At 40.0% G+C, this 21,657-nt stretch overlaps 1 protein-coding gene across 1 annotated transcript in view; it reads left to right on the top strand.

The window, feature by feature from the left end:
* The first annotated feature begins 1,976 nt into the window (after nucleotides 1–1,976).
* LOC138743343 (ras-GEF domain-containing family member 1C-like) overlaps nucleotides 1,977–21,657 on the top strand; it is a 61,106-nt gene continuing 41,425 nt past the window's right edge. Inside the window, exons 1-4 of the mRNA XM_069898551.1 lie at nucleotides 1,977–2,883; nucleotides 10,472–10,623; nucleotides 13,065–13,244; nucleotides 16,445–16,567. Of these exons, the coding sequence (XP_069754652.1) occupies nucleotides 13,071–13,244; nucleotides 16,445–16,567 (297 nt within the window). The 5' untranslated portion in view covers nucleotides 1,977–2,883; nucleotides 10,472–10,623; nucleotides 13,065–13,070. The remainder of the gene's footprint in view (nucleotides 2,884–10,471; nucleotides 10,624–13,064; nucleotides 13,245–16,444; nucleotides 16,568–21,657) is intronic.

Raw genomic sequence — 21,657 nt, 5'->3', positions numbered from 1 at the left:
CCACCCTAGGCCTAATCCACTTAAGATGCCCACCTCCTTGTGATTTGATGTGGTTAGATCAAACATAAATACATCAAATTAACCAAACTTTGTCTTGTGGAACAGATTAAAGTAAGCTATTTTATCTTCCATTTAGTTTGTCAAGGCAGCTCTTCTTTAATTCCTTCTCCCTTTGTACCAATCCTTCTCAATTAGTTTTTTTTTTCCAATTTCTTTCCCCAGCATAGAAAGATCCCATGAGTTTATGCCACTTTTCAGAGCAACCCAACTCTCTCACTTGATTCCTACCTCTAATCCAGTCCTTCTCATATAACCACTTTGTATCCTTTGATTCTCCCGCCAATTACCCACACTAGGGTCAACTCGCAGTGCTAATTAACCTACCATATATTGTGGGAGGAAGCTGAAGCAGCTATTACCATACACTGTGGCGGCATGCCATTAGGCAGGCGAACCGTCCCCACTTGTAACATACGCGGTGGGGCAGCCGGCCAAAATAGCGCCGTTGGGGGTTTTCCCTTCGACCTCGGCACCGGGCTCAGAAGCCCGCGCTTGGGGACCCACGTGACACCCTGGTGACGTCAGCGCCCCCAGCGCGGTTCTCAGCCAGGTCCAGTCTGGGAGTATAAGGCCAGCCAGGCAGCCTGCAATAAATCAGTTCTGCTCACTGAGCTCAACCCATCTGGTGGTTTGTTATTTCAGTTAGCAGTGTAAATTATACAGATTGGTACCATATGATGCCATAGGTGCTCTGTTGTTAGTAAGGATTTACTTCAGGTGGTATGTGAGTGGGAATAAAAATTGAGAACCACTGACATATCAGAAAGATGAGTTTTTCAGGAGGATGTGCAAACTCCACACTGACAGTGAATCCAAGTTATTGGAGCTTTGAGCCACCAGTGGTGCTGGCTGGTAATTCACTTTAAACTGAGTTGGTGTAAATTCTAAGACTGGATCCTTGTAAACTTCTTACTTTCTAATTTATTTCATGAAATGAATGCTTCTTTCCATGTTTAACTGGAGGCAGCCCATTCAGTAAAATAATGTAATCCCTTCATCTGTGTCATACTGAGCAGACATGAGAGTTAGAGCAGGCTTCTTTGGTCTGAATATTGAAAGAGTGACAACCAGCAGAAGAACCTGCACTGTTCCATTCCCCAATTATTTGCTGACAGGCCTGTTGCTTACTTCCATCATTTTCTGTTTTAGTTTCACCACCAACACTTCCTCTGGTAGCTCTTTGCACACATCTTCCATTCTCTGTGTGGAAAAAGGTGCCCCTCAGGTCTCTTTTAAATCTTTCTCCTCTCACCTTAAATCTCATTTTAGACTCTGTTAGCCCCCCCCCCAAAAAAAAAACTGTGACCAGCTACTTAATCTTTGTCCCCATGATTTTATACATTTCAATAAAGTCACCCCTCTGCCTCCTGCTCTGCAGAGGAAAACGTCCCAGTCTATAGTCTCTCCTTATAACAAAAGGCAGGTTCTGATTGGCCTTCTAATGGTGCTACTTTTTCTTCACTATTGCATGGGAATGGGGAGTCAGATGATGTCCAACCGAAGATGTCGAAATTTCTCAGCAAGTCGGTCAGTACCTGACGTGACCGACCTGTCTGTGCTGAGTATTTCCAGTATTTTCTGATTTTATTAGATTTCCACCACTTGCAATTAAAAAAAACATTACATACGCATCCAACGTGGAAATAGCTGCTTATGCAAATATATTGAACGGCGGGACACTCCCGGTCGAATTCCAGAGCCGGGCATTTAGACCCATAAACTATGATATCTGTCGAAACGGGGAAGAGGAGAGAGATTTTTCGAACTCGCAGTGCTGTGTCCTTTAATTTCATGGCCGATATTTGCACATGCAGATATTAATCTTACGGGGTGAAATTTAGTCCTACCTAGAGTATTGAATAGACTGGGAACTAAATTAATGCGTTCAGGACTTGTCTGATCTATGTCATAATCGCATTCAAGACTTGGAGATCTCGCAACCCACACTCTTCAGCAATGTGCGTGCACGAACGTTTTAAATTCAATTGCTAACTCTCTGAAGAAACGTTTCGATTAATATGATTGGAAATGGTCAGATCCTCTCTGAAGTCGGTGAACTTTAACCCCTCGCTCTCGCTGCATCCCAAGGTGCTGACAGCGACTGAAACGTTGATTGATCCCGAACAGGCACGGGAGATCGGAGACCATTTTGTGGACAGCTCCTGATTTCGTCTGTGAAGTGGGTCTCTTGCAATCCATTCAAAGCGGCCCTTTGCCCTGATCTGTTTTCACCCGCCTTTCAGCGGGTTCTTGGGCCGGCGGTGTGCGGGACGGCCATTGTGCAGCAACCTTTGCCCCAGAGGCATGAGCTCATTGTGATCGCACGTTTCGGGGGGGAGGCAGGCTCGAAGAGGAGGGCATGGGGACTCCCAGCTGATGTTCGCGAGGAATCCTTGCACCTGCCTTCGAAATGTGGCGAGCAGCTCGAAGCCAGGACGGTTAAGGGGGACACGACTTCCTCGTCGGCGGCACAATGTTGCTTTTTGGTCCGTTCGGCGCTTGCACGTGAACCCTCCTGGCGCTGCCGCGCTGTGTGCGCGCAAGGGACCTGCTCCTTCGCCGACTCCTGTTTCCGAGCTCTGCCTTGACTCACACGGTCCAAGCGGAGTCCTGGAGGTGTGTTTGCTCATTCCTTCTTCCGCAAATTTCAACTCCCATTGTGGTGGTGAGCCATCTTAGGGAGCCTGTGCTGGAAGACTGCGGGGATGGAGCGGACGAACCGAAGGTGAAGGATCTCTGCTACTGAATAGCCCAGTCTTCAGCGTAAGTTCCTGAGAGCTGGAAGATTCTGTTGGCGGCGGCCGTGGGATTTGGAGATTACAGGTACAGCGCAAACCGCCTTTGTCAACTTCTGCTCCTCGTTGATGTGACTGTTAAGAGTTTGTACTGGAGCCTCAGAATGCAGAAATCCTACTGTTCGCGTTTCTGGTGTATCAACTATAAGTTGATACAGGAAGAGATTCTGGGAGTTTCAATACAAACTGGAAAAGCACAATGTTGCTAGTCTGAACGTTGATTTACCTCTGAGTGATTGCAAATTATGAATTGATTAATCCTGTGACCCATTCTTATTTATTGACTTGATAATTCTGCTTCGTTCCTACATTTTCTTATTTTCCTAGTCTGGATAAGATCAAATCTTTTGCCTCGTTTTATGATTTCCTCTGTTCAAGCAATACATCTCTGATGCAGAGTTTTTAAGATGGTTTACGTGTTTTTTTAGTTCTATTCAGGTAAGTTTTCCTTTTTGACAGTTATTGAAACCTTAGTTTCTAATCAGCTTCAGTTAATCAATGCAAGTTTTCTCAGTAAAATTGTTCAAAGTACAATTATATAAATAGTGGATGAAAAAACATTCAAGTTACATTTATGTCACGTTACTCGTGGAGGTTATTTTACTGAACAATCCTGTTTTCTAACAATTGAACAAATGAGCTTCATGTTGGAGCCAAAAAAAATCCTTCCTCTTTTTTGTGGTTCATTCGGATCAGGGTATTTGTTGCAACCATGTGCAAAAAGGAGAGCGACTGTGTCTGCTGAAGATATTTCTAGTTATAGACTCCTTTTTCATTGAACATAATAAATATCTTTTAAAATCACGTGATGATAGAATAACAAAATGTCTAGACGATTGGAATTTTTGCAGGAGAGGCATTTACAGGCACAATAAGTATGAAATTTTGCATAAAAGAAAGTAGTCAATGGTCACCATGGAGATTTGGGTCAAAGGGCACTGGAATTTGCCTTGAATTTGCGAAAGCAACAAATTTATGGGATGCAAACACTCAAGATTTTCAGGATTCCGAGATCAAAAAATTATTTTATTCGCCAAGCTTGTATTTTGTGGTCAAGTGTAACTTTATTTCACCCATTTTTCAGGAAAAAGTGTTTTTGCTTATTTTTGTTTTGCTCCTAATCTTTGGGCTATCTCTGGGACATTCAATACTGCTGCATTAAATATTAGATTTTTTCTTGTATGTTAAAGATCATAATTTGAATGATAGACCCCTTTCACCATATCAGAGTGGAAAATAATGTATACTGTACACTTCCATTTTTTTAAAAATCAGAATAGATGGCAATTCCCATTTTCAGAGAACTGACTGGACCCAAGACGTTTTTGATCTATTCCCATGTGCAATAATTCCATAGTTCCATGGGGATTTTATTTAAATGTGGGGAAAAAATATGAAATTATTTTAACTTGTGCTGATCAATAATTATTTCTCAGAATTGTTGATGATCACGTCTCTATCGCCATGCTGTTTGTGAGAATGTTGTTTAACAAATATAAATATTGAAATGAAATCTCCAAAGCATTTATTTTTTGAGATTTACCCAGAATATTCCAATTGGCTACTAAATGAACACCGAGTACTGTGTTCCACTGATTAGCCATATAAATACTGATCATAGAGAAAGAACAATGTCAATATTTATTACATGAAATTTACAATTATAACATTGTCTAAGCCCTGCACACATGGTTTCCCCTGCTAATGGATGTGATGTTATGTGATGGTGCTGTTGTTCGACTGTATTACAAGTAAAAGGAGCAGCTAAGGTGACAGATGGCAGTTAGTGTGGTCGTCCAGAGAATACCCATTTTTATTTCTTGTGCCCTACAACCAGATACTATTTATTCTTGTCATTGTATCCCACTGCTGCCTCTGGGTCGAAAAACTAAGGTGTAGACTAAAATTTCAGTGTATTATAATCAAGATTTTTGAGATGTCCCTGTGACAACTGACTCATGAATGATGAATCATGCTTGGGTCACTCTCTCAATCCTTCCATATGCCTGGCAGAAGGGGCATGATGTGAGACCATCTTCAAAGGATGTTGTCTCATAGGACCTGACATGGATTAGAATATTTACAAAAGAAAAAAAAAAATTAAGAATCAGAATTTATTGTCATGAACATGTTGCAAAATTTGTTGCTTTGCGGCAGCATCAATGTGCAAACATTTATATAAACCACATTTCAAAATAAATAAAAATAATGCAAGAAAAGACAGGTGAGGTGATGTGTATGGTTCATTGTTCATTCAGAAATCTGATGGCAGAGGGGAAGAAGTGTGCTTGTGCTACTAAGTGCTCATCTTCCCAATGGTAGAAAAGTGATAAGAGCATGGCCTGGGTGTGGTGGGGGTCCTGAGGATAGAGGCTGCTTTCTTAAGACACTGCCTCCTGTTGATGTCCTCCATGGAGTGAAGATTGGTGCCCATGATGTCTCAGCCAAGTTAACAACTATCTGGAGTTTTTTTCTGTCCTGAACTTTAGCACCTCCATACCAGACAGTCAAGTCACCTTTATTTATCGTTCCTTCCATGCTTGCACGGTAAAGACAAAATAGTGTTTCTTCAGGACCACAGAGTTCATATTTACATAAATATAAACTAGAATAGAAGTTAAACACGTTGAAATATTAAAAAGAATATAGTAAAAATCCATGGTACATTACCCACAAATGTTCTGGGAATTTAGGAGCCTGATGGCTCAGTGGGGGGAAAAAAAACTGTTGCCCAATCTGGATGCAAGGACCCAAGTGCTACGGTACCTCCTACCAGATGGCAGAAGGGAGAACAGTTTACATGAGGGATGTGTGGAGTCTTTCACTATGTTTAATGCCTTTCACCTGCTTCGAATGTTGGAGATGTCCTTCATGGTAGGAAGACAGCCCCCAATGATCTTTTCTGCTGACTTCACTATCCTCTACAGGGTCTCGCAGTCTGAAGTGGTACAGCATCAAAACCAGGTCGTGATGCAATTGCACAGAATGCTCTCAATACACCAGCACAGGCAGATGGTGTATTCTTGTGGCTGGTGATATCTTGGGTGTTCAACCAGTCAGAATGCTCTCCACGCTACACCTGTAGAAATTTTCGAGAATGTTTGGTGACATACTGAATCTCCTCAAATTCCTCACAAAATATAGCCACAGGTGAGCCGCCTTCATGATTGCATCGACATTGAGGCTCCAGGACAGATCCTCAGAGATGTTGACACAGAAATTTGACATTCTTGGCTCCTCGATGAGATTCTGATTTATTGTCAGAGTACATGCATACAACCCAGAGATTCCTTTTTCCTGTGGGAAAAGGACTGGTTTGTGTTCTGATTTCTTCCTGAAGTCCACAATCATCTCCTTGGTTTAGCTAATATTGAGTGCAAGATTGTTGAGACACCACTCAACTTGTTGATCTACCTCCTTCCTGTATGCTTCCTCCTTGCCGTCTGTGATTCTGCCATCAACTGTGGTGTCATTAGCAAATCTGTAGAAAATATTTGAATTATACCTAGCCACTCGTTCATGGGTGTAGAGTGAGCAGAGAGAGCAGTGGGCTAAGCATGCATTCTTGAGGTGTGCCTGTGTTGATTGTCAGTGAGGAGACATTGTTTTCAATTCATACTGACTGTGGTTTTCTGATGAGGAAGTTAAGGATCTGGTTGTAGAGACCCAGAGTTTGGAGGTTGTTGACCGGCTCTGAGGAAATAATGGTGTTGAAGGTTGAGCTGTAGTTGATGAAGAACAGGCATATGTATGAGTTGCTGTTGTCTAGGTGATCCAGAGCTGAGTGAAGAGCCAGTGATAATGTGTATGCTAAAGAGCGAATGTGATGAGAGGCAAATTGCACAGGGCCATGTCCTTTATTTAGGTACATATTAATTCTGGCCACATCCAATCTCTCAAAGCATTTCATCATAGTAGATGTGAATGCTACTGGGAATGGTCATTGAGGCAGCTCATTCTGCTCTTGGGCATCTGGATGATTGGTGGCCTTTTGAAGCAGGTGGGAACCTCTAACTGCAGTAGTGAGAGATTGAACATTTCAGCTAGTTGGTTGTCACAAACATTCAGTACCCTAACAAATTTCCAAATTGAAAAAATCATATTATGTCACACATTTTATTTTAATTTAATTAAGCTAAAATATGTGAATGCTGCCCACCAATATGACAAATAGAACAACCAGTTAAATTGCTTTAAAGATGTGGCTCCTAGATGTCACATTCTTGTATTACCACCCTGTGGTAAACCACTGTATATATGATTGGATGTGTAAGGGCACACCCCTTGCTGACTGTTCCTGAGGCTCCTCCCACTTACCCCTGAATAAAGGCCACTATGCCATAGCACCCCCCCCCCCCCCCTCAGTCCAGGACTGTTGACCAGCATGAATGTACCTCCATTCTGTTGTGAATTAAAGCCTATCAGTTTCTCTACAACTTTTGGTCTTTGCAGTTATCGATGGTGCATTACACCTGTACATGTTTTAAATTTACCAATATTTTCCCTTGACATTTTTGTAGTATTCTATAGAATGAATGTTTCCTATGAGAACTGCACAAAGCAGCAAATGAACAATTGGCTCACTTTTGGATTTTCTGTTGACAGTGTCATATTAGGACCAGTGAATAAGTAAATACACAATTAAGATAAATAAAACTTTTTCTAGTTTTCTAATTTGAGAAGGACACATAGGATTTTCAATCCGAATGATTACACTCTCATTTTAATCAAATTATTCCTCCTGTTTTAGGATTACAGCAGAGTGAGTATTGTTACTTAAAATATGATGCATTGCCACCTGGACAAGAATTCACACTGGTCAGTTGTGTTCATGAAGAGGGGAGAATTTTTAAAAAGTGATAACTAAATAAAACATAAAGAATTGCAGTCATTTCTACAAAGAATGAACTTCTCAGTTTTTCAGCTGAAGGTCAGAATCCAGTTTGGAATCTTCGAGCAGTGAAGATTTTGTTACTCTGAAGGTGTGTCTGTCCTCTGCATTGCAGTCAGGCCATTGGTTTGTGTCGATCATTCTTTGAGCCTATTCTGCCAAGTCACTCAACACTGCCCAAAAGTAATAAATACTTCATGAACTAAATCAGATTAACTATTGATAATAAAAAAAATATAGTCACTTTGTTTCATGAATACATGCTTTACAAAAAAATTGCTAACTTTGTTTGCTGATTCAGGCTCTTAATAAGTGTGAATGACAATAGATATTACTAAAGTCCATTTTAATACACAAACTTGTTTTTCCATCCATTCTCAATTATTTTTATACTTTTGACATTTTACAGAATATTTGAATAATAATTTGACTCAGCATTTTCTTGCTTTTCATTTTCTCTGTCTTTTAAGGATGAAGGGGTGATCTAGTGAAACAATAGGTAACCATATTCAAAGGGTAGAAAAACTAGTGTCACACAGAGCAAGGTCTCTGTCCTCCATTCCCTTCAAGCAGACCTTCTCCCTGAGAGCACTGAATAATCCTCCACATAATGAAGTAAGGTAATATGACACAATAACAACTAGTAGCTCATTGATTAATTAAAAATATTAGACACGAGACAAATGTTGAATGTGCCAGAAAGACTTTGGGAGGGATAATTGTAAGACCTGTTACACTCCCAACAATCTGATTTATGGGTTTAAATGATGACTAACTCAATATTGTAGAAGCTTCAGTTAACATCAAAATAAAGAGAGTTCACAACAAAATTCAAACTATCACCTGAAGGATCTCTTGTGGTCAGTTAATGCCCACAGGGAGTTTTTAAAAAGGAAGAAAATTTCAACATTTTTTGGGCTATTGTTAAAACCATTTTTTATATTGGGGAAGAAAATGTTTCATTTTCTAAATGATATTAGATATAAGGATGTAACAAAATCAAAGAAATAGGCTATTCATTTCCTCCAGCCAGCCTTGCCATTTAATATAATAATAATTTGTCAGTCCAGGCTTCACCTGTGCCAGGTCTCAATTCCCTGATTTTTTTTTTCAAGGATTTGTGTAGTTCCTCTTTAAAGATTTGCATTGATCTAGCCTCTAGAAGCCTCCAGGGTAGAAACTCACCACCATCTGCAAGAAATTGTTCCTACAATCTGCTTTTAATCTTGTAAGTGTGCTGCCTCATGTAAGTTTCTCCCTCCAGCAGAGACATCTTGACATCTATCCTGTCATGCCCCCTCTGACCTTTTTCGTTTCAATGAGACCACCCCACATTTTTCTCATCTCTAAAGAATTTAGCTCTAATTTCTTTGACATCCTAGAATTGCTTGCGGACATCATTTGGACTTGATGGTTTGGTGTATATGTTGAAACTCAAGATCAGATCAACATGCATGGTCAAATGCACCTCCCACTGTCAGTTTTAATCTAGATTATTTTAAAATATTTGGGTTCTCATTGTTTGGATCATATTAAAACATTTTGAAACAGCAGTTAAAGCACAGAGGGCTGGAATTCATTGTGTCCTGATTTGGTATGAACATTCATTATAAAATGAAGGCAGTTATAGTATTGCTTTATAGTACCTCAGAAAACTCTATACCTTGGAACTGTTGCATTTTGTTGAATATTTGCATGCTATATCAATAACTTCTATTTATAAAGTACTTTTATCACTAATTCTAAATATACCTAGGTTTGCTATAACATGTAATACAGTGGAACCCTGATTCATTGAGAACCCGGATATAACTCAATCAGCCAGTGGACCTTTTTTTTTTAAAAATCTCTTTCTGGAATTGAAATTGTTTTTAGATCAAAATGGAATCCACTGTTAGAAAACAAATCTTTTTCAGTGAGAGATAAGCTGCACACACTTGACGCAATCAAAAATAAAAGCCAAACCCAAGTTGCATGCAACCTCTGCATACCTGAATCAACACTTCGTGGCTGGAAATCTCAGGAAGATAAGATGCGTGCGTCACTTTGGAAAGTTGAGGAAGAGGCGGGAGTAAAGGCCAAATGCATGAAGACAGCCAAAGATGTCAGCCTCTGACTCCCTGTATGAGTGGTTCATTCATGCACACTCAGAAGGCCTTCCAATAATGGGGTTCCACCATATTTTGTAAGTGAGGCCCAACAAAGCTCACAAAGACTGGAAATACTTTCTTTTAAGCCAGAAATTGTGTGATTTCATATGACCTCACAAAAGTTACCAATCTCCAGATTCCCTCATAATGGTGAAGAAAGCTCCCTTTGCCTAGTGGTATTACATGTGTGCAAGAATACTCATCTCCTCACATTCAGTTCCATTGAAGTTAATGTAATATATAAAGCATGATTGTAATTTAAGTAGAACTGCTTATTACAGAGAGTTAAAGGAGAAAAAGGAACTATTAAGAGGAAATGCAATGCTTTTGTACTTGTGATGCACAATATGGGGGAGATCTGGTTGCCATGTTTTGGGAGCAAAAGAGTGATGACTTTGCAGACACTGATGACAACACAGAGCTCGGCTACTATCTTGGAAACAAAGCAAAGTAGGCAATAGACCCTGAAAATCTGGTGCATCTGTAAATTTTGAACATTGATATTCCAGGTATTTTCTAAGTATGAAATTCAGCAACTTATGAATATAGACAAAGTAATGGCCTTATCATTGCAGGTCAGGACCATCATTGCAATGACCATCTCCAGTGATGGACCCATCTGATGCAGTTTGAATATCCAAAAAGGTTTACTGATGGAGGCATTCAACAGTTATGGCTATCTGTAGCCTGGGTAGTGAGAGTTGCACTCCTACCTGTCTTCAATTAGGTCAGTATATAAACTTTGAATTTCTGTTCAGGTTCATATACAAAGCTGGTGAGAAATTTCATAGGAACAAATTCTAGTATTTAATTATCTGCCATAAACCTTTTGAACTCTTTTAATGCCAAGTATTTAATCTAATCATGTTTTGTTTCTCTATTCATAAACTATTCTCACATATCTTTTGAAACTGATCCAGATTGGTGTCTGTTGCCTCGGAGTTGAGGCTAAAACTGCCTATTTCTGTACTATCACATGGTGTGTTGCTGCCTCACTCTTCTGCTGTTGAACCCTTTTAGACTTCTGAGGCAGATTCTATGGTGGCTGATGAGGGCAATGTGGCAAACAGATACATGTGGGGTTACAGCTGGTGGGGGTGACTTGTAAGGTGGTCCACTTCTCCTTTCATTTAGGCTGGGTTCACAATACTATATTCTTCACATTGGTTTGCCAAGACTTAGTGGGGATGTTGCATTTCTTTAAGTAAATCTTTTCCTCTGTAACCTGCTCTCATGACAGAATTGAGAATAGGCTATGCTGACACATTCCCAACTGGCCACTTTTGTTCCACTCTTCATAACCTTGAGGTTAGCCCTTTTCACCCATAGAGTAGAATTTGCCAATCTACTCGAACACCCAATTATGCAGTACTTGATATTAAAATTCTCTTGTTTGAAAAATTTACCTATTCTCATCTCCTTCAAATCTTATAAACCCCTGAAATACTTAATTCCTCCAGTTCTGATCATTTGTTCAGTTCCATATTTAACCATCATGCTGTTGGCAGCAATGCCTTCATTCACCAAAACTATTAACACTGGAGTTCTTGTGCTTAACAGGCAGCACGGTTAGCTCAATGCTGCTACAACGACTGGGACAGGAGTTCATGCCCCACTCTATTTGTAAGGAGTTTGTACATTCTTCCCATGTCTGTGATGAATTCCTCCTACCCTTCAAAACTTACCATGAGTTGTTGGTCAATTGAGTGTAATTGGGCACCACAGGCTTTTCACCAAAAGGCATTCCATGGTGTATGTTTACATTTTTTAAAAATTTCATGAAACCTTTCCGTATCCTTTCTACTTTTTAATTACCTCCCTAGCACTACTTAAATGGTTTGGCATCATGGTTGTTTGTATTGACAATGAACTTCTGAAGCACTTACTGGTGCTATATTCATAGAAATTATTATTTTTATCTACAACTCTTTTTGTGGGGGGGGGGGGGGGGTGGAAACAAGACTTGAAGTACTGATGTGAAACCCGAAAGTTTGCAGATGCTGTGTTTGTACTAAAAACACAAAATGCTGCAGGAACTCGCAGGTCTTGCAGTGCCCATAGGAGGTAACTGTGTATAGCCAACTTTTCAGACCTGATCCACTTAGGATGTACCTTGACAAAGGGCTCAGGGCAGAAACATTGGTTATATATCTTTATCTCCTATGGATGCTGCTGAGTTCCAAAAGTATTTTTGTGTTTTTAGTTGGAGTACTGATATTTATTTCGTATGGTCTATAAAGAAAGGTTGGGTTTTGGTTTTTTTTTAGGAACCCAAGCACAATCCTTTCCAGTCATAGAATGTGAATCGCTTACCAGGTTGCATAGGTAGACACTCAAGCACCCCACACTTCCATCCAAAGAGTTGCTTTGAATTCCAAACTCTGCTTTTTCCACCATTTGAATGTAATTTATTCTGAGGCCTAGTCTGGTTGGCAATAGATCCACTTGTGAATTTCAGGAGAAATGTGTTAAACATATAGAATTTGTTACAACAATGAGTAGTTGAGATGAAGTGGAAATTAGATTAAGGCCATAAGAAATGATAGAGGAATATCCTGAAGGTGCTAGATGTTGGAGCTTGATGGGTAGTGTGAAGCATTAATGCCAGTGCATCAAAAGGCTGATTCTTTGCTGAAAATTCTTTATCTCTTTTCTTACCAGCACCACCCTATTTTCCTGTTGCAATGTTCAGTGCAATTTAATGGCAGCTCTCAATGCACGGGGAATGCCTTTTTTTCGAAATGTGATATCCAAATGTATAAATACATATTCAAAAGAAACCTCAACCCTAATGGTAATAAGCCTTCTAATAACTAATATATTGTCTGACTAATATCTGATAGGACAGAAAAGAGACAAAGGCAAAGTTGTGTTAGCATAGTTCCTTCATTGTGTAACTTGAATACTAGTAATGTTGCTAGTTAATGGGAAGAACAGGAAGAGCTTGTTTTTAACTCTGTTTTGGAATTCAAAGTGAAATTGTTCTAAAACTGAGCTGAAAATTAACATTGTAACAAATAAAATGATGTAGTATGAAGGGATTTTAGTTTCACAATTTGAAACCATTGCATTTGGAAGAGAATAATGTATTTTGTGAGGAATTTCTGAAAAGATGTGCAAATAAATTGGACTTTGTCTTTTCTCTCGTGAATCTGTCTCCATTCACAGGAAGGCATGCCACAAACGTTGACCTCTACAAGTATGTTAAATACCAGTGGGTTTAGCCATCCACTTCACCCAACAAAAAATGAACACGGAAAGTTGATATTTCAGGATGGTAACCTTATCTCTGCATCTTTAGAGGCTTTGATTGAGCATCTGGTCCCTACAGTTGACTATTATCCTGAAGTAAGTATCTGGAAACTTATTGGAATCTGAGTCAGCAAACGAAAAACTTTTATTTTAATATGTTAAACATTGTGGTACACATTTACATAGATGTAGAAAGATTTTTGAGATACAAGAAAATTTATAAGAATTATATCTATAATCATTTAAATTGCATGATGCTTCTGCAGTATTAGTGACTCATTTCACCATCTTAAAGTGGCCTTCATAAATGCCATTTCCTTTGCCAGATCTGGTAGCAAATCCTGCCCTGATTAAATATTTTCTGCAATCAGAAACAGTTGTTACTGGGTCTGAATCTTCTTTTTGGTGCTAGTTAATTCCAGGGGTAGATGTAATGTTACCCAATGCAATAGGAGGGCCCATGTACATCTGTATTCCAAAATGAATATCATTGCCCACAGCAACCCAATCATGTGCTTGACACAGACAGGCACATGGATGCAAGGAAAATGGAGGGTTATGAGTGTGAGGTAAGGAAGATTTGGATTTTCGAGTAGGTATACATTGGTCGGCACAATGGTGTGGGTTGAAGGGTTTGTCCTATGCTGTATTTTTTGTTCTGGAATTAATCCACTTAATTAAACTGGGAATCCTTCTGCTAATATAAGGCCAAAGATTAGAGAATTTTTCCTGTTTTACTTCAACAGTTAAAACAGAGTCACAGCAAATCAAATTCCATACTTGCCTCAATCTGCTGCTCTCCTAATAAAATAGGGAAAAGTAATATTTTTCCTGCCTATCATCTGAGTCGGTTGGTTTGATTTTGGTAGGATCTATCATGCTACTTTACCTCAGAAATATGCTCACATTTTTATCTTTCAACTTGATGTCAGAACTGCAGCTTATAGAGGATGCTGGAAAACTGAAATATTAAACATTTAATTTCTTTATAAAAGTCAATTGTGACCAACTAAAACTTTGCATTTGACACAAATTAATAGGTTCAACAGTGTTCTTACTAAATTATTGTACTTACAAAAAATATAAAAATTCCTTTTGTGACTAAAATGAACTTTTTCATAAATAAAAATTGTCTGACAATTCAACAGTCCGTTAAACCAAAATGAATTAGAAAAATATGTGTACGGGTTCTGTGTATATGGTGTGGAGCTCTTCTAATCATGATCTCAGCAGTCAGACAGATTCTCCTCACTAGAGATTTTAGACCCATTGGAAGAGAACTGCATTAGTATTGAGCAAACTAGCACAGATTTCACTTTTGTACATCTGTGGGGGGAAATCTTCTGATTCAACACTCAGAGCTTCATCTCAGGAAGACCTAAATTCTAGAAGATTTTCCTGAACTTTACATAAACCTGTCTCTGAAGTACATTCAACTGCCACCATTGATGTATTTTCATGTTGGGCTATGATGCATGGATTTATGAGACAGCAGGGGGATTGATATTAATGCTTATGATCAAGGAGGTTGTACCTCCAATTCTCTCCCCTGTACCTCTACATTTTCTTAGAAGAATGGTTGTTGGGCTCTCCAAAAAGAGGGTTCACAGAGGCCATCCAGTGATGAACTAAGAAAATGAAAGCAAGTTAGAATCTGGCCATTTGTGATTGCATCATCAAGCCGAAGACCAAACTGTCAACAACTAATGCAAGGCTAACAGAATTCTCTGGTTCTCAGTTATTTTGGGGCCCTAGCATGGGTAGATCAATGTGGCAGCAAAAATAAAATGTTACATTTTTGGCAATGGAAGAAACAGCATGCTTCAAAGACACTGTGTCCAGAACTGTCTCTCTCCAGCAACACCACAGAGGGAAGCTATAGTCCAATTATATTCATTATTGATTGTAATTGCTGGTACTTCACTTTTATTTCCCACATATTAGTGTTATGTTGTCTTTATCCACAGCCAGGATTACTCCCCTCGACCCATCCCTTCTGCAAGATTCCACTACTTCCTGATAGAACTATCCTTTCTTTCATTGAAAACATGACTCCTGTTTTCATTACCTCCTGCTTTAATTCCTCCAGTTTCCTTCTCACTAATCTACTGCTTACAGACATTGTAATTTGTGTTTATTAAAAAAAAAATTATAAAAAATAATAATAAAAAAAATTATTTCACCTGAATCTTGTCTTTGGGAAAGTGCTGGACAGTCATTATGCTCACCTCAAGCAGTCACTTTTGGATCCTTAATTTAAACATACTATTGGAAATCAGCAAATTTATTTTAAAGTCATCTCATGCTCTTAACCTCTAACTGTAGCCTTCCTCATTCCATTTGTGATAGTACAGATCCATCACCAATGTATATAGTGTATATAGTTACAGTATCTAGACTGTGCTTACAGCGATTGGCTGAGAGCTAAGCCACACCTACTGTCTGGGCCTTAAAGGGTTGTGTCCCTAGCCAGGTCGGATCATTCCGGACTGGTCGGCCACCTGTGAAGAGCTCCTGTCTTTTGCTAATAAAAGCCTTGGTTTGGATCAACAAGTTTTTGATTCTTTTGACAAGCTCTACACCATTTTTTTGCTTTCCTGAGTAAGAATACCTTTAGTTACCTTGGCCCATTTCTCTGAATTCTTTTAACTGCTTCATTTTGCAATTTTGGCTATCAAAACTGTCCTTCATGCTTATGCTGCTTCCTCAATGTGAAATGCAGTACGTTTCCGATTATCTGAAACACTCAGGACCAAATGAGTATTAATTAACTGCATTTTCCAGCTATCTGAGAAATGGCTTGAAGCAGCAGAATACTTGTATCACTGTTGCCAATTCTGACACCTCTCACCACCATTGCCGAACCTGCCCGGGCGCCCGACATCCCTGCTCCGATCCCAGCCCAGTAGCATCAGTATAATACTTGTATCAGCAGTTAAAACAACAACAAAGAACAAGAAGGTTTTTCAAGAATGAAATAAAGTTTAATTCTTCAACAAGGGCTTCATTGGATTCAAAATGGCACTGAAGTGCATTGGAGTCCCACTTGAGCACGGCAGGTAAAAAAAAAAATTCAACTTTTTTTTCAACTTCAGACGTCGTGTCACAGCCGAAACTTTTTGTGGATAACTGAGAATTTCGATAAAGTGGTTTTCGGATAATAAGAAATGAACTGTAATTTGGATGTTTGCCCTGTTAAAGTTGCCATGTAAAAGACATGCTCATTAACAATGGCACAGAAAATGTGTGTTCTGCAGATATGTTTATAATAAAAAAATGTGTACTTTTTCTTACAGAAAGCGTATATATTTACATTTCTTCTAAGTTCAAGATTATTCATTGAACCCCAAGAGCTTTTATCAAAGGTTTGTCACATGTGCATTGAGCAGCAACGTCTCGATGAGCCAGAACTTGACAAGGTCAGTTATATTTAAATGCATGGTCAAAATTTCTGGAACAGTGAATTCTGCTATTGAGAAAATCCATTTTTCAAAACAAAAATTCTTGTGGCAAATTTGATTTCTATTAATCCTAATTAATTTGAATTTAATATAAATTGTTGTTAACAATAATCTGTACTGTGCTGAAATGTAGCAGCACCTACAGTGTATTGTTGAAGCTCCATAGCAATATCATACATATCAAGGGATGAATATCTTAAATGCTTTCACCATATTTCTGGTGCATAATTGAATAACAATAATTTTAAGGCAATACAGAACAACAACAAAAAAAGACAGATGTTGGAATCTGGGACAAACTAGGAGCTGCAGGAGATACTCATCTATCTATGGGTAGAAATTGTGAGTAACATTTTGGGTTGGGACCTTTATCAAGACCAAAACATCAACTATATCGAGGTATAAACAGAAAAGGGGCTAAGAGGTGATTGGATATTGGATAGAAGGGGATGGGGGGGGGGGGGGGGCAGGGAAAAGGACCAACAGACAAAGGGAGAGACCACTGGAAGGAGAGAGAGGAGGTTAGAGAGAAACATAATAGTTTAATGAGAAAGGAAGAGTGGAACTAGATTGAGACAGGTGTTACTTAAAATTATAAAAATCAATCTTCAAGCCAATGGGCAATTGAGTTCAACAGTTGAACAGTTCCCACCCGCCCCCCCCCCCCCCCCCCCGCCCCCCCCCCCCCCCCCCCCATCCCCTTGTCTTCATCACCGGAGTGGGCTATCAGAGTGGCAAGACTTTCACTCAACAGACTTTGGCGAGAACAGGTAAGAGGCGAGGAATAGTCGGAGTTGACGTCAGAAAGGACCACCCTATTTGAGGAACAACAAGGGTTCAGCAGGTAAGGGCAGGTTTTTTTAAATATATATTTTGTTTGTCTAATCATCGATGGTAGGAATGGAATCCAAGGCAGGGGAATGCTCCTCTTGCAAAATGTGGGTCATCGGGGAAGCCACCAGTATCCCTAATGAGATCATCTGCAAGAAGTGCATCCAGCTGCAGTTCCTAATAAGCTAAGTTAAGGAATTGGACCTGGATCATTCAGGAGGCAGAGGGGGTGATGGACAGGAGTTACAGGGACACCCTCATACCTAGGATGCAGGAGGAGGGTAGATGGGTGTTGGTCAGGAGAGGGAAAGGAAATAGGTAGGCACCCCTATGGCCATCTCCTTTAATAACAAATATACCATTTTAAATACTGTTGAGGAGTCAACCTACCAGGGGGACAAGCCACAGAGATCAGGTCTCTGGCACAGAGTCTGGTCCTGTGGCTAAAAAGGGAAAGGAGGAGAAAAAGCAAGCTGTGGTGTATAGAGCGCGTCAAAAGAACGAAAGACATTGATCCAAACCAAGGCTTTTATTAACTAAAAGACTGGAGCATATCACAAGTAGGTCGACCAGTCCAGAATGACCTGGTCTGGGTGGGAGCAATCCTTTAAGACCTGCCAGTAGGTGTGGCTACACTCTCAGCCAATCACAGTCATCCTACACTACAATCTGTACATATACACATTGGTGATAGAATTTGTACTATCACATGGTGATAGGGGATTCCATAGTTAGAGGGACAGATAAGAGGTTCTGTGGAAGAGATCAAATATCCCAGATGATATGCTGCCTCCCTGCTGCCAGATATCACAGATCAAGTTCACGGCATTCTCAGGAAGGAGTGTGATCAGCCCAGATTCATGATCTATGTACAGGTGTGGGTAGGAAAGGTGAGGAGGTCCTGCGAGGAGAGTTCAGGGGGTTGGGTCCTAGGTTGAAGGTCAGGACATCCAGGGTAGTGATCTCAGGATTGCTACCCATGCCAAATGCTAGTGAGGTTAGAAATAGGAGGATAATTCATCTTAACATGTGGCTAAAGGCGTGGAGCAGGAGGGAGGGCTTCAGGTTTCTGGATCATTGGATTCCTTGGAAGGTGGGACCGGTTCCAACAGGCTATTTTGCACCTGAACTGGAAGGGGACTAAAATCCTTATGGGGAGACTTGCTCATGCTGCTCCAATGGGTTTAAACTAGATTTTCAGGGGAAGGGGAACAAGAATGCTAGAACAGATAGAAGAATGGAGGGGGGGAAAAGATTATGTTAAAATTGCATACACTGTTGGAAGTCGATGGGTTGAATGTGGTGGAAATATTCTCAAGTGCATTTATTTCAATGCAAGGAGTATTGTGGGAAAGGCAGACAAGCAGAATATTTAGCTGAAATATTCTGGGCTTCCATTGCTTTAGACACAATAGAACAGGGGGAATGAAAGGGGGAGGAGTGGCATTGCTTGTTAGGGAAAATATCACAGCTATGCTCAGGCAGGACAGAAGGCTTGCCCACTGAAGGTACATGCATGGAACTGAAGAATGGAAAAAGATATGACTGCACTCTTGGGGTTGTATTATAGACCACCCAATAGTCAGTGAGAATTGGAGGAGCAAATCTATAGAGATAGCAAGCAGATGCAGGAAATGCAAAGTTGTGATAGTAGGATATTTTAACTTTTCACATATTGACTGGAGCTCCCATACTATAAAAAGGCAGGATAGCTTAGAATTTGTCAAATGTGTTCAGGAAATTTTCTAAATCCAATAAAGATGTACAAATTGGAGAGGGTGCAATACTGGATCTCTTATGAGGGAAACGAGACCGGACAGATGACAGAAGTATGTTAGGGGAACATTTTGAGTCCAGTGATCATAATGCCATTAGTTTCAAGTTAATTACGGAGAAGGATAGGTCGGGGCCTATTTGGAGAAGGCCAATTTTGAGGAAATGAGAAAGGATCTAGAATGCGTGGATTGAGATAAATTATTTTCTAGCAAGGGTGTGCAAGGTAAGTGGAGGACCTTCAAAGGTGAGATTTTGCGAGAACAATTTGTTCCTGTCAGGATCAAAGGGAAGGTTAGAAGGCATAGGGAACCTTGGTTTTTGAGGGATACTGGGGAATCTGATTTGGAAGAAGAGTGGTGTATTGGCAACATGGAGCAAATGAGATACTCAGAGTTTAAAAAATGTAAGAAAATCTTAAAAAAAAAAGAAATTAGGAAGGCTAAAAGAAGACATGAAGTTTCTTTGGCAGGTAATGTGAATGAAAATCCTAAGGGCTTCTACAGGTATTAAGAGCAAAAGGCTAGAAAGGGACAAAATTGGTCCCCTTGAAGATCAGAGTGGTCTGCTTTGTATGGAACCAAAAGAGATGGGGGAAGTCTTGAATGCTTTTTTTTCCAATCAGTGTTCACTCAGGAAACAGGTACAGGGTCATGGGAAGTAAGGAAAACAAGCTATGAGGTCATGAAACCTATACAGATAAAAGAGGAGCAAGTGCTTGCTATCTTTAAGCAAATAGGAGTGGATAAATCCTCAGGGCCTGACAAGATATTCCCTTGGACCTTGAGGGAGGCTAGTGTAGAAATTGCAAGAGCTTTGACAGAAATATTTAAAATGTCTTCAGCCAGAGTGTGGTGCTGGAGGATTGGAGGGCAGCTCATGTTGTTCTGTTGCTTTAAAAAAAAAGCAAATGTAACCCTGGAAATTATAGGTTGGTGAGCCTGACATCAGTAGTAGATTATTGGAAGGCATTCTAAGAGATTGGATATACAATTATTTGGATAACCATGGACTGATTTATGGATAATCAACATGACATTGTGTGCGGTAGGTCGTGTTTAACCAATCTTTGAGGTTTTTTTGAAGCGGTTACCAGGAAAGTTGATGAAGGAAAGGCTGTGGATGTTGTCTACATGGACTTTAGTAAGGCCTTTGACAAAATACTGCATGGGAAGTTAGTCAGCAAGGTTTATTCACTAGGTATTCATGATGAAGTAGTGAACTGGATTCAACAATGGCTGGATGGGAGAAGCCAGAGAGTATTGGTAGATGATTACTTCTCAGACTGGAGTCCGTGATTAGCGGTGTGCCTCAGGGATCAGTGCTGGGACCATCTATATCAATGATCTAGATGATAATGTGGTAAATTGGATCAGCAAGTTTGCAGATGACACTAAGATAGGAGATGTTGTGGACAGCAAAGAAGGTTTTCAAAGCTGGACCAGTTGGAAAAATGGCAGATGGAATTTAATGCAGACAAGTGTGAGGTATTGCATTTTATTTTGAAGGACAAACCAAGAAAGGACATGAACGATAAGTGGTAGGGCACTGAGGAGAGTGATAGAACAGAGGGATCTGGGAATACAGCAACACAGGTGGATAGGGTTGTAAAGAGCGCTTTTGGCATATTGGCTTTCATAAATCAAGGTATTGAGTATAGAAGTTGGGATGTAATTTTAAAGTTATATCAGACATTGGTGAGGCCAAATATGGGGTGTTATGTGCAGTTTTGGTCACCTAACTATAGGAAAGAAATTCTGGAAAATCTTAACAGGTCCCGCAGCATCTCTAAGAAACAAAAATATATAACCAACTTATTGGGCCTGAGCCTTTTGGGAAGATATAAATAAGATTGAAAAAATTCAGAAAACTAGGATGTTGCTCAGACGGAGTTGCTCAGAAACTGAGTTACAGGGAAAGGTTAAACAGGTTAAGACTGTATTCCCTGAAGTGTAGAAGAATGAGGGGAGATTTGATAGAAGTATTTTAAAATTATGAGGGGATAGACAGAGCAAATGTAGATAGGCTTTTTAAACAGAGTAGGTGAGGTCCAAACCAGATGATATGAGTTAAGAGTGAAGAGGGAAAAATTTTACGGGGACATGACTAAGAACTTCTTCACCCAGAGGGGTGGGGGAGCGGAATGAGCTTCCAGCTGAAGTGGTGAATACCATCTTAATTTTAACATTTACGAGGAACTTGGAGAGGTATGTGGATAGGAGGATTATGGACTGGGTGCAGTTTGGTGGGGCTAGGCAAAAAATAGTTCGGCACAGACTAGAAGAGCCAAAGAGGCCTGTTTCTATGCTGTAATGTTCTATGGTTTAAGGCTGTGCAGGTGCAATATAATGTTGTTATTCAAGTTGTGTCAAGCCTCACCCTGGCAGAAGATGAGGCCAAGCACAGACACACCAGTGTGGGGATGGTGAAGGGAATTGAAATGG

Source organism: Narcine bancroftii, chromosome 9 (genome assembly GCF_036971445.1).
Source record: "Narcine bancroftii isolate sNarBan1 chromosome 9, sNarBan1.hap1, whole genome shotgun sequence".
NCBI lineage: Eukaryota > Metazoa > Chordata > Chondrichthyes > Torpediniformes > Narcinidae > Narcine > Narcine bancroftii.
The sequence above is the reverse complement of the archived record's forward strand: the minus strand, read 5'-3'. Positions and strand labels throughout refer to the sequence as shown.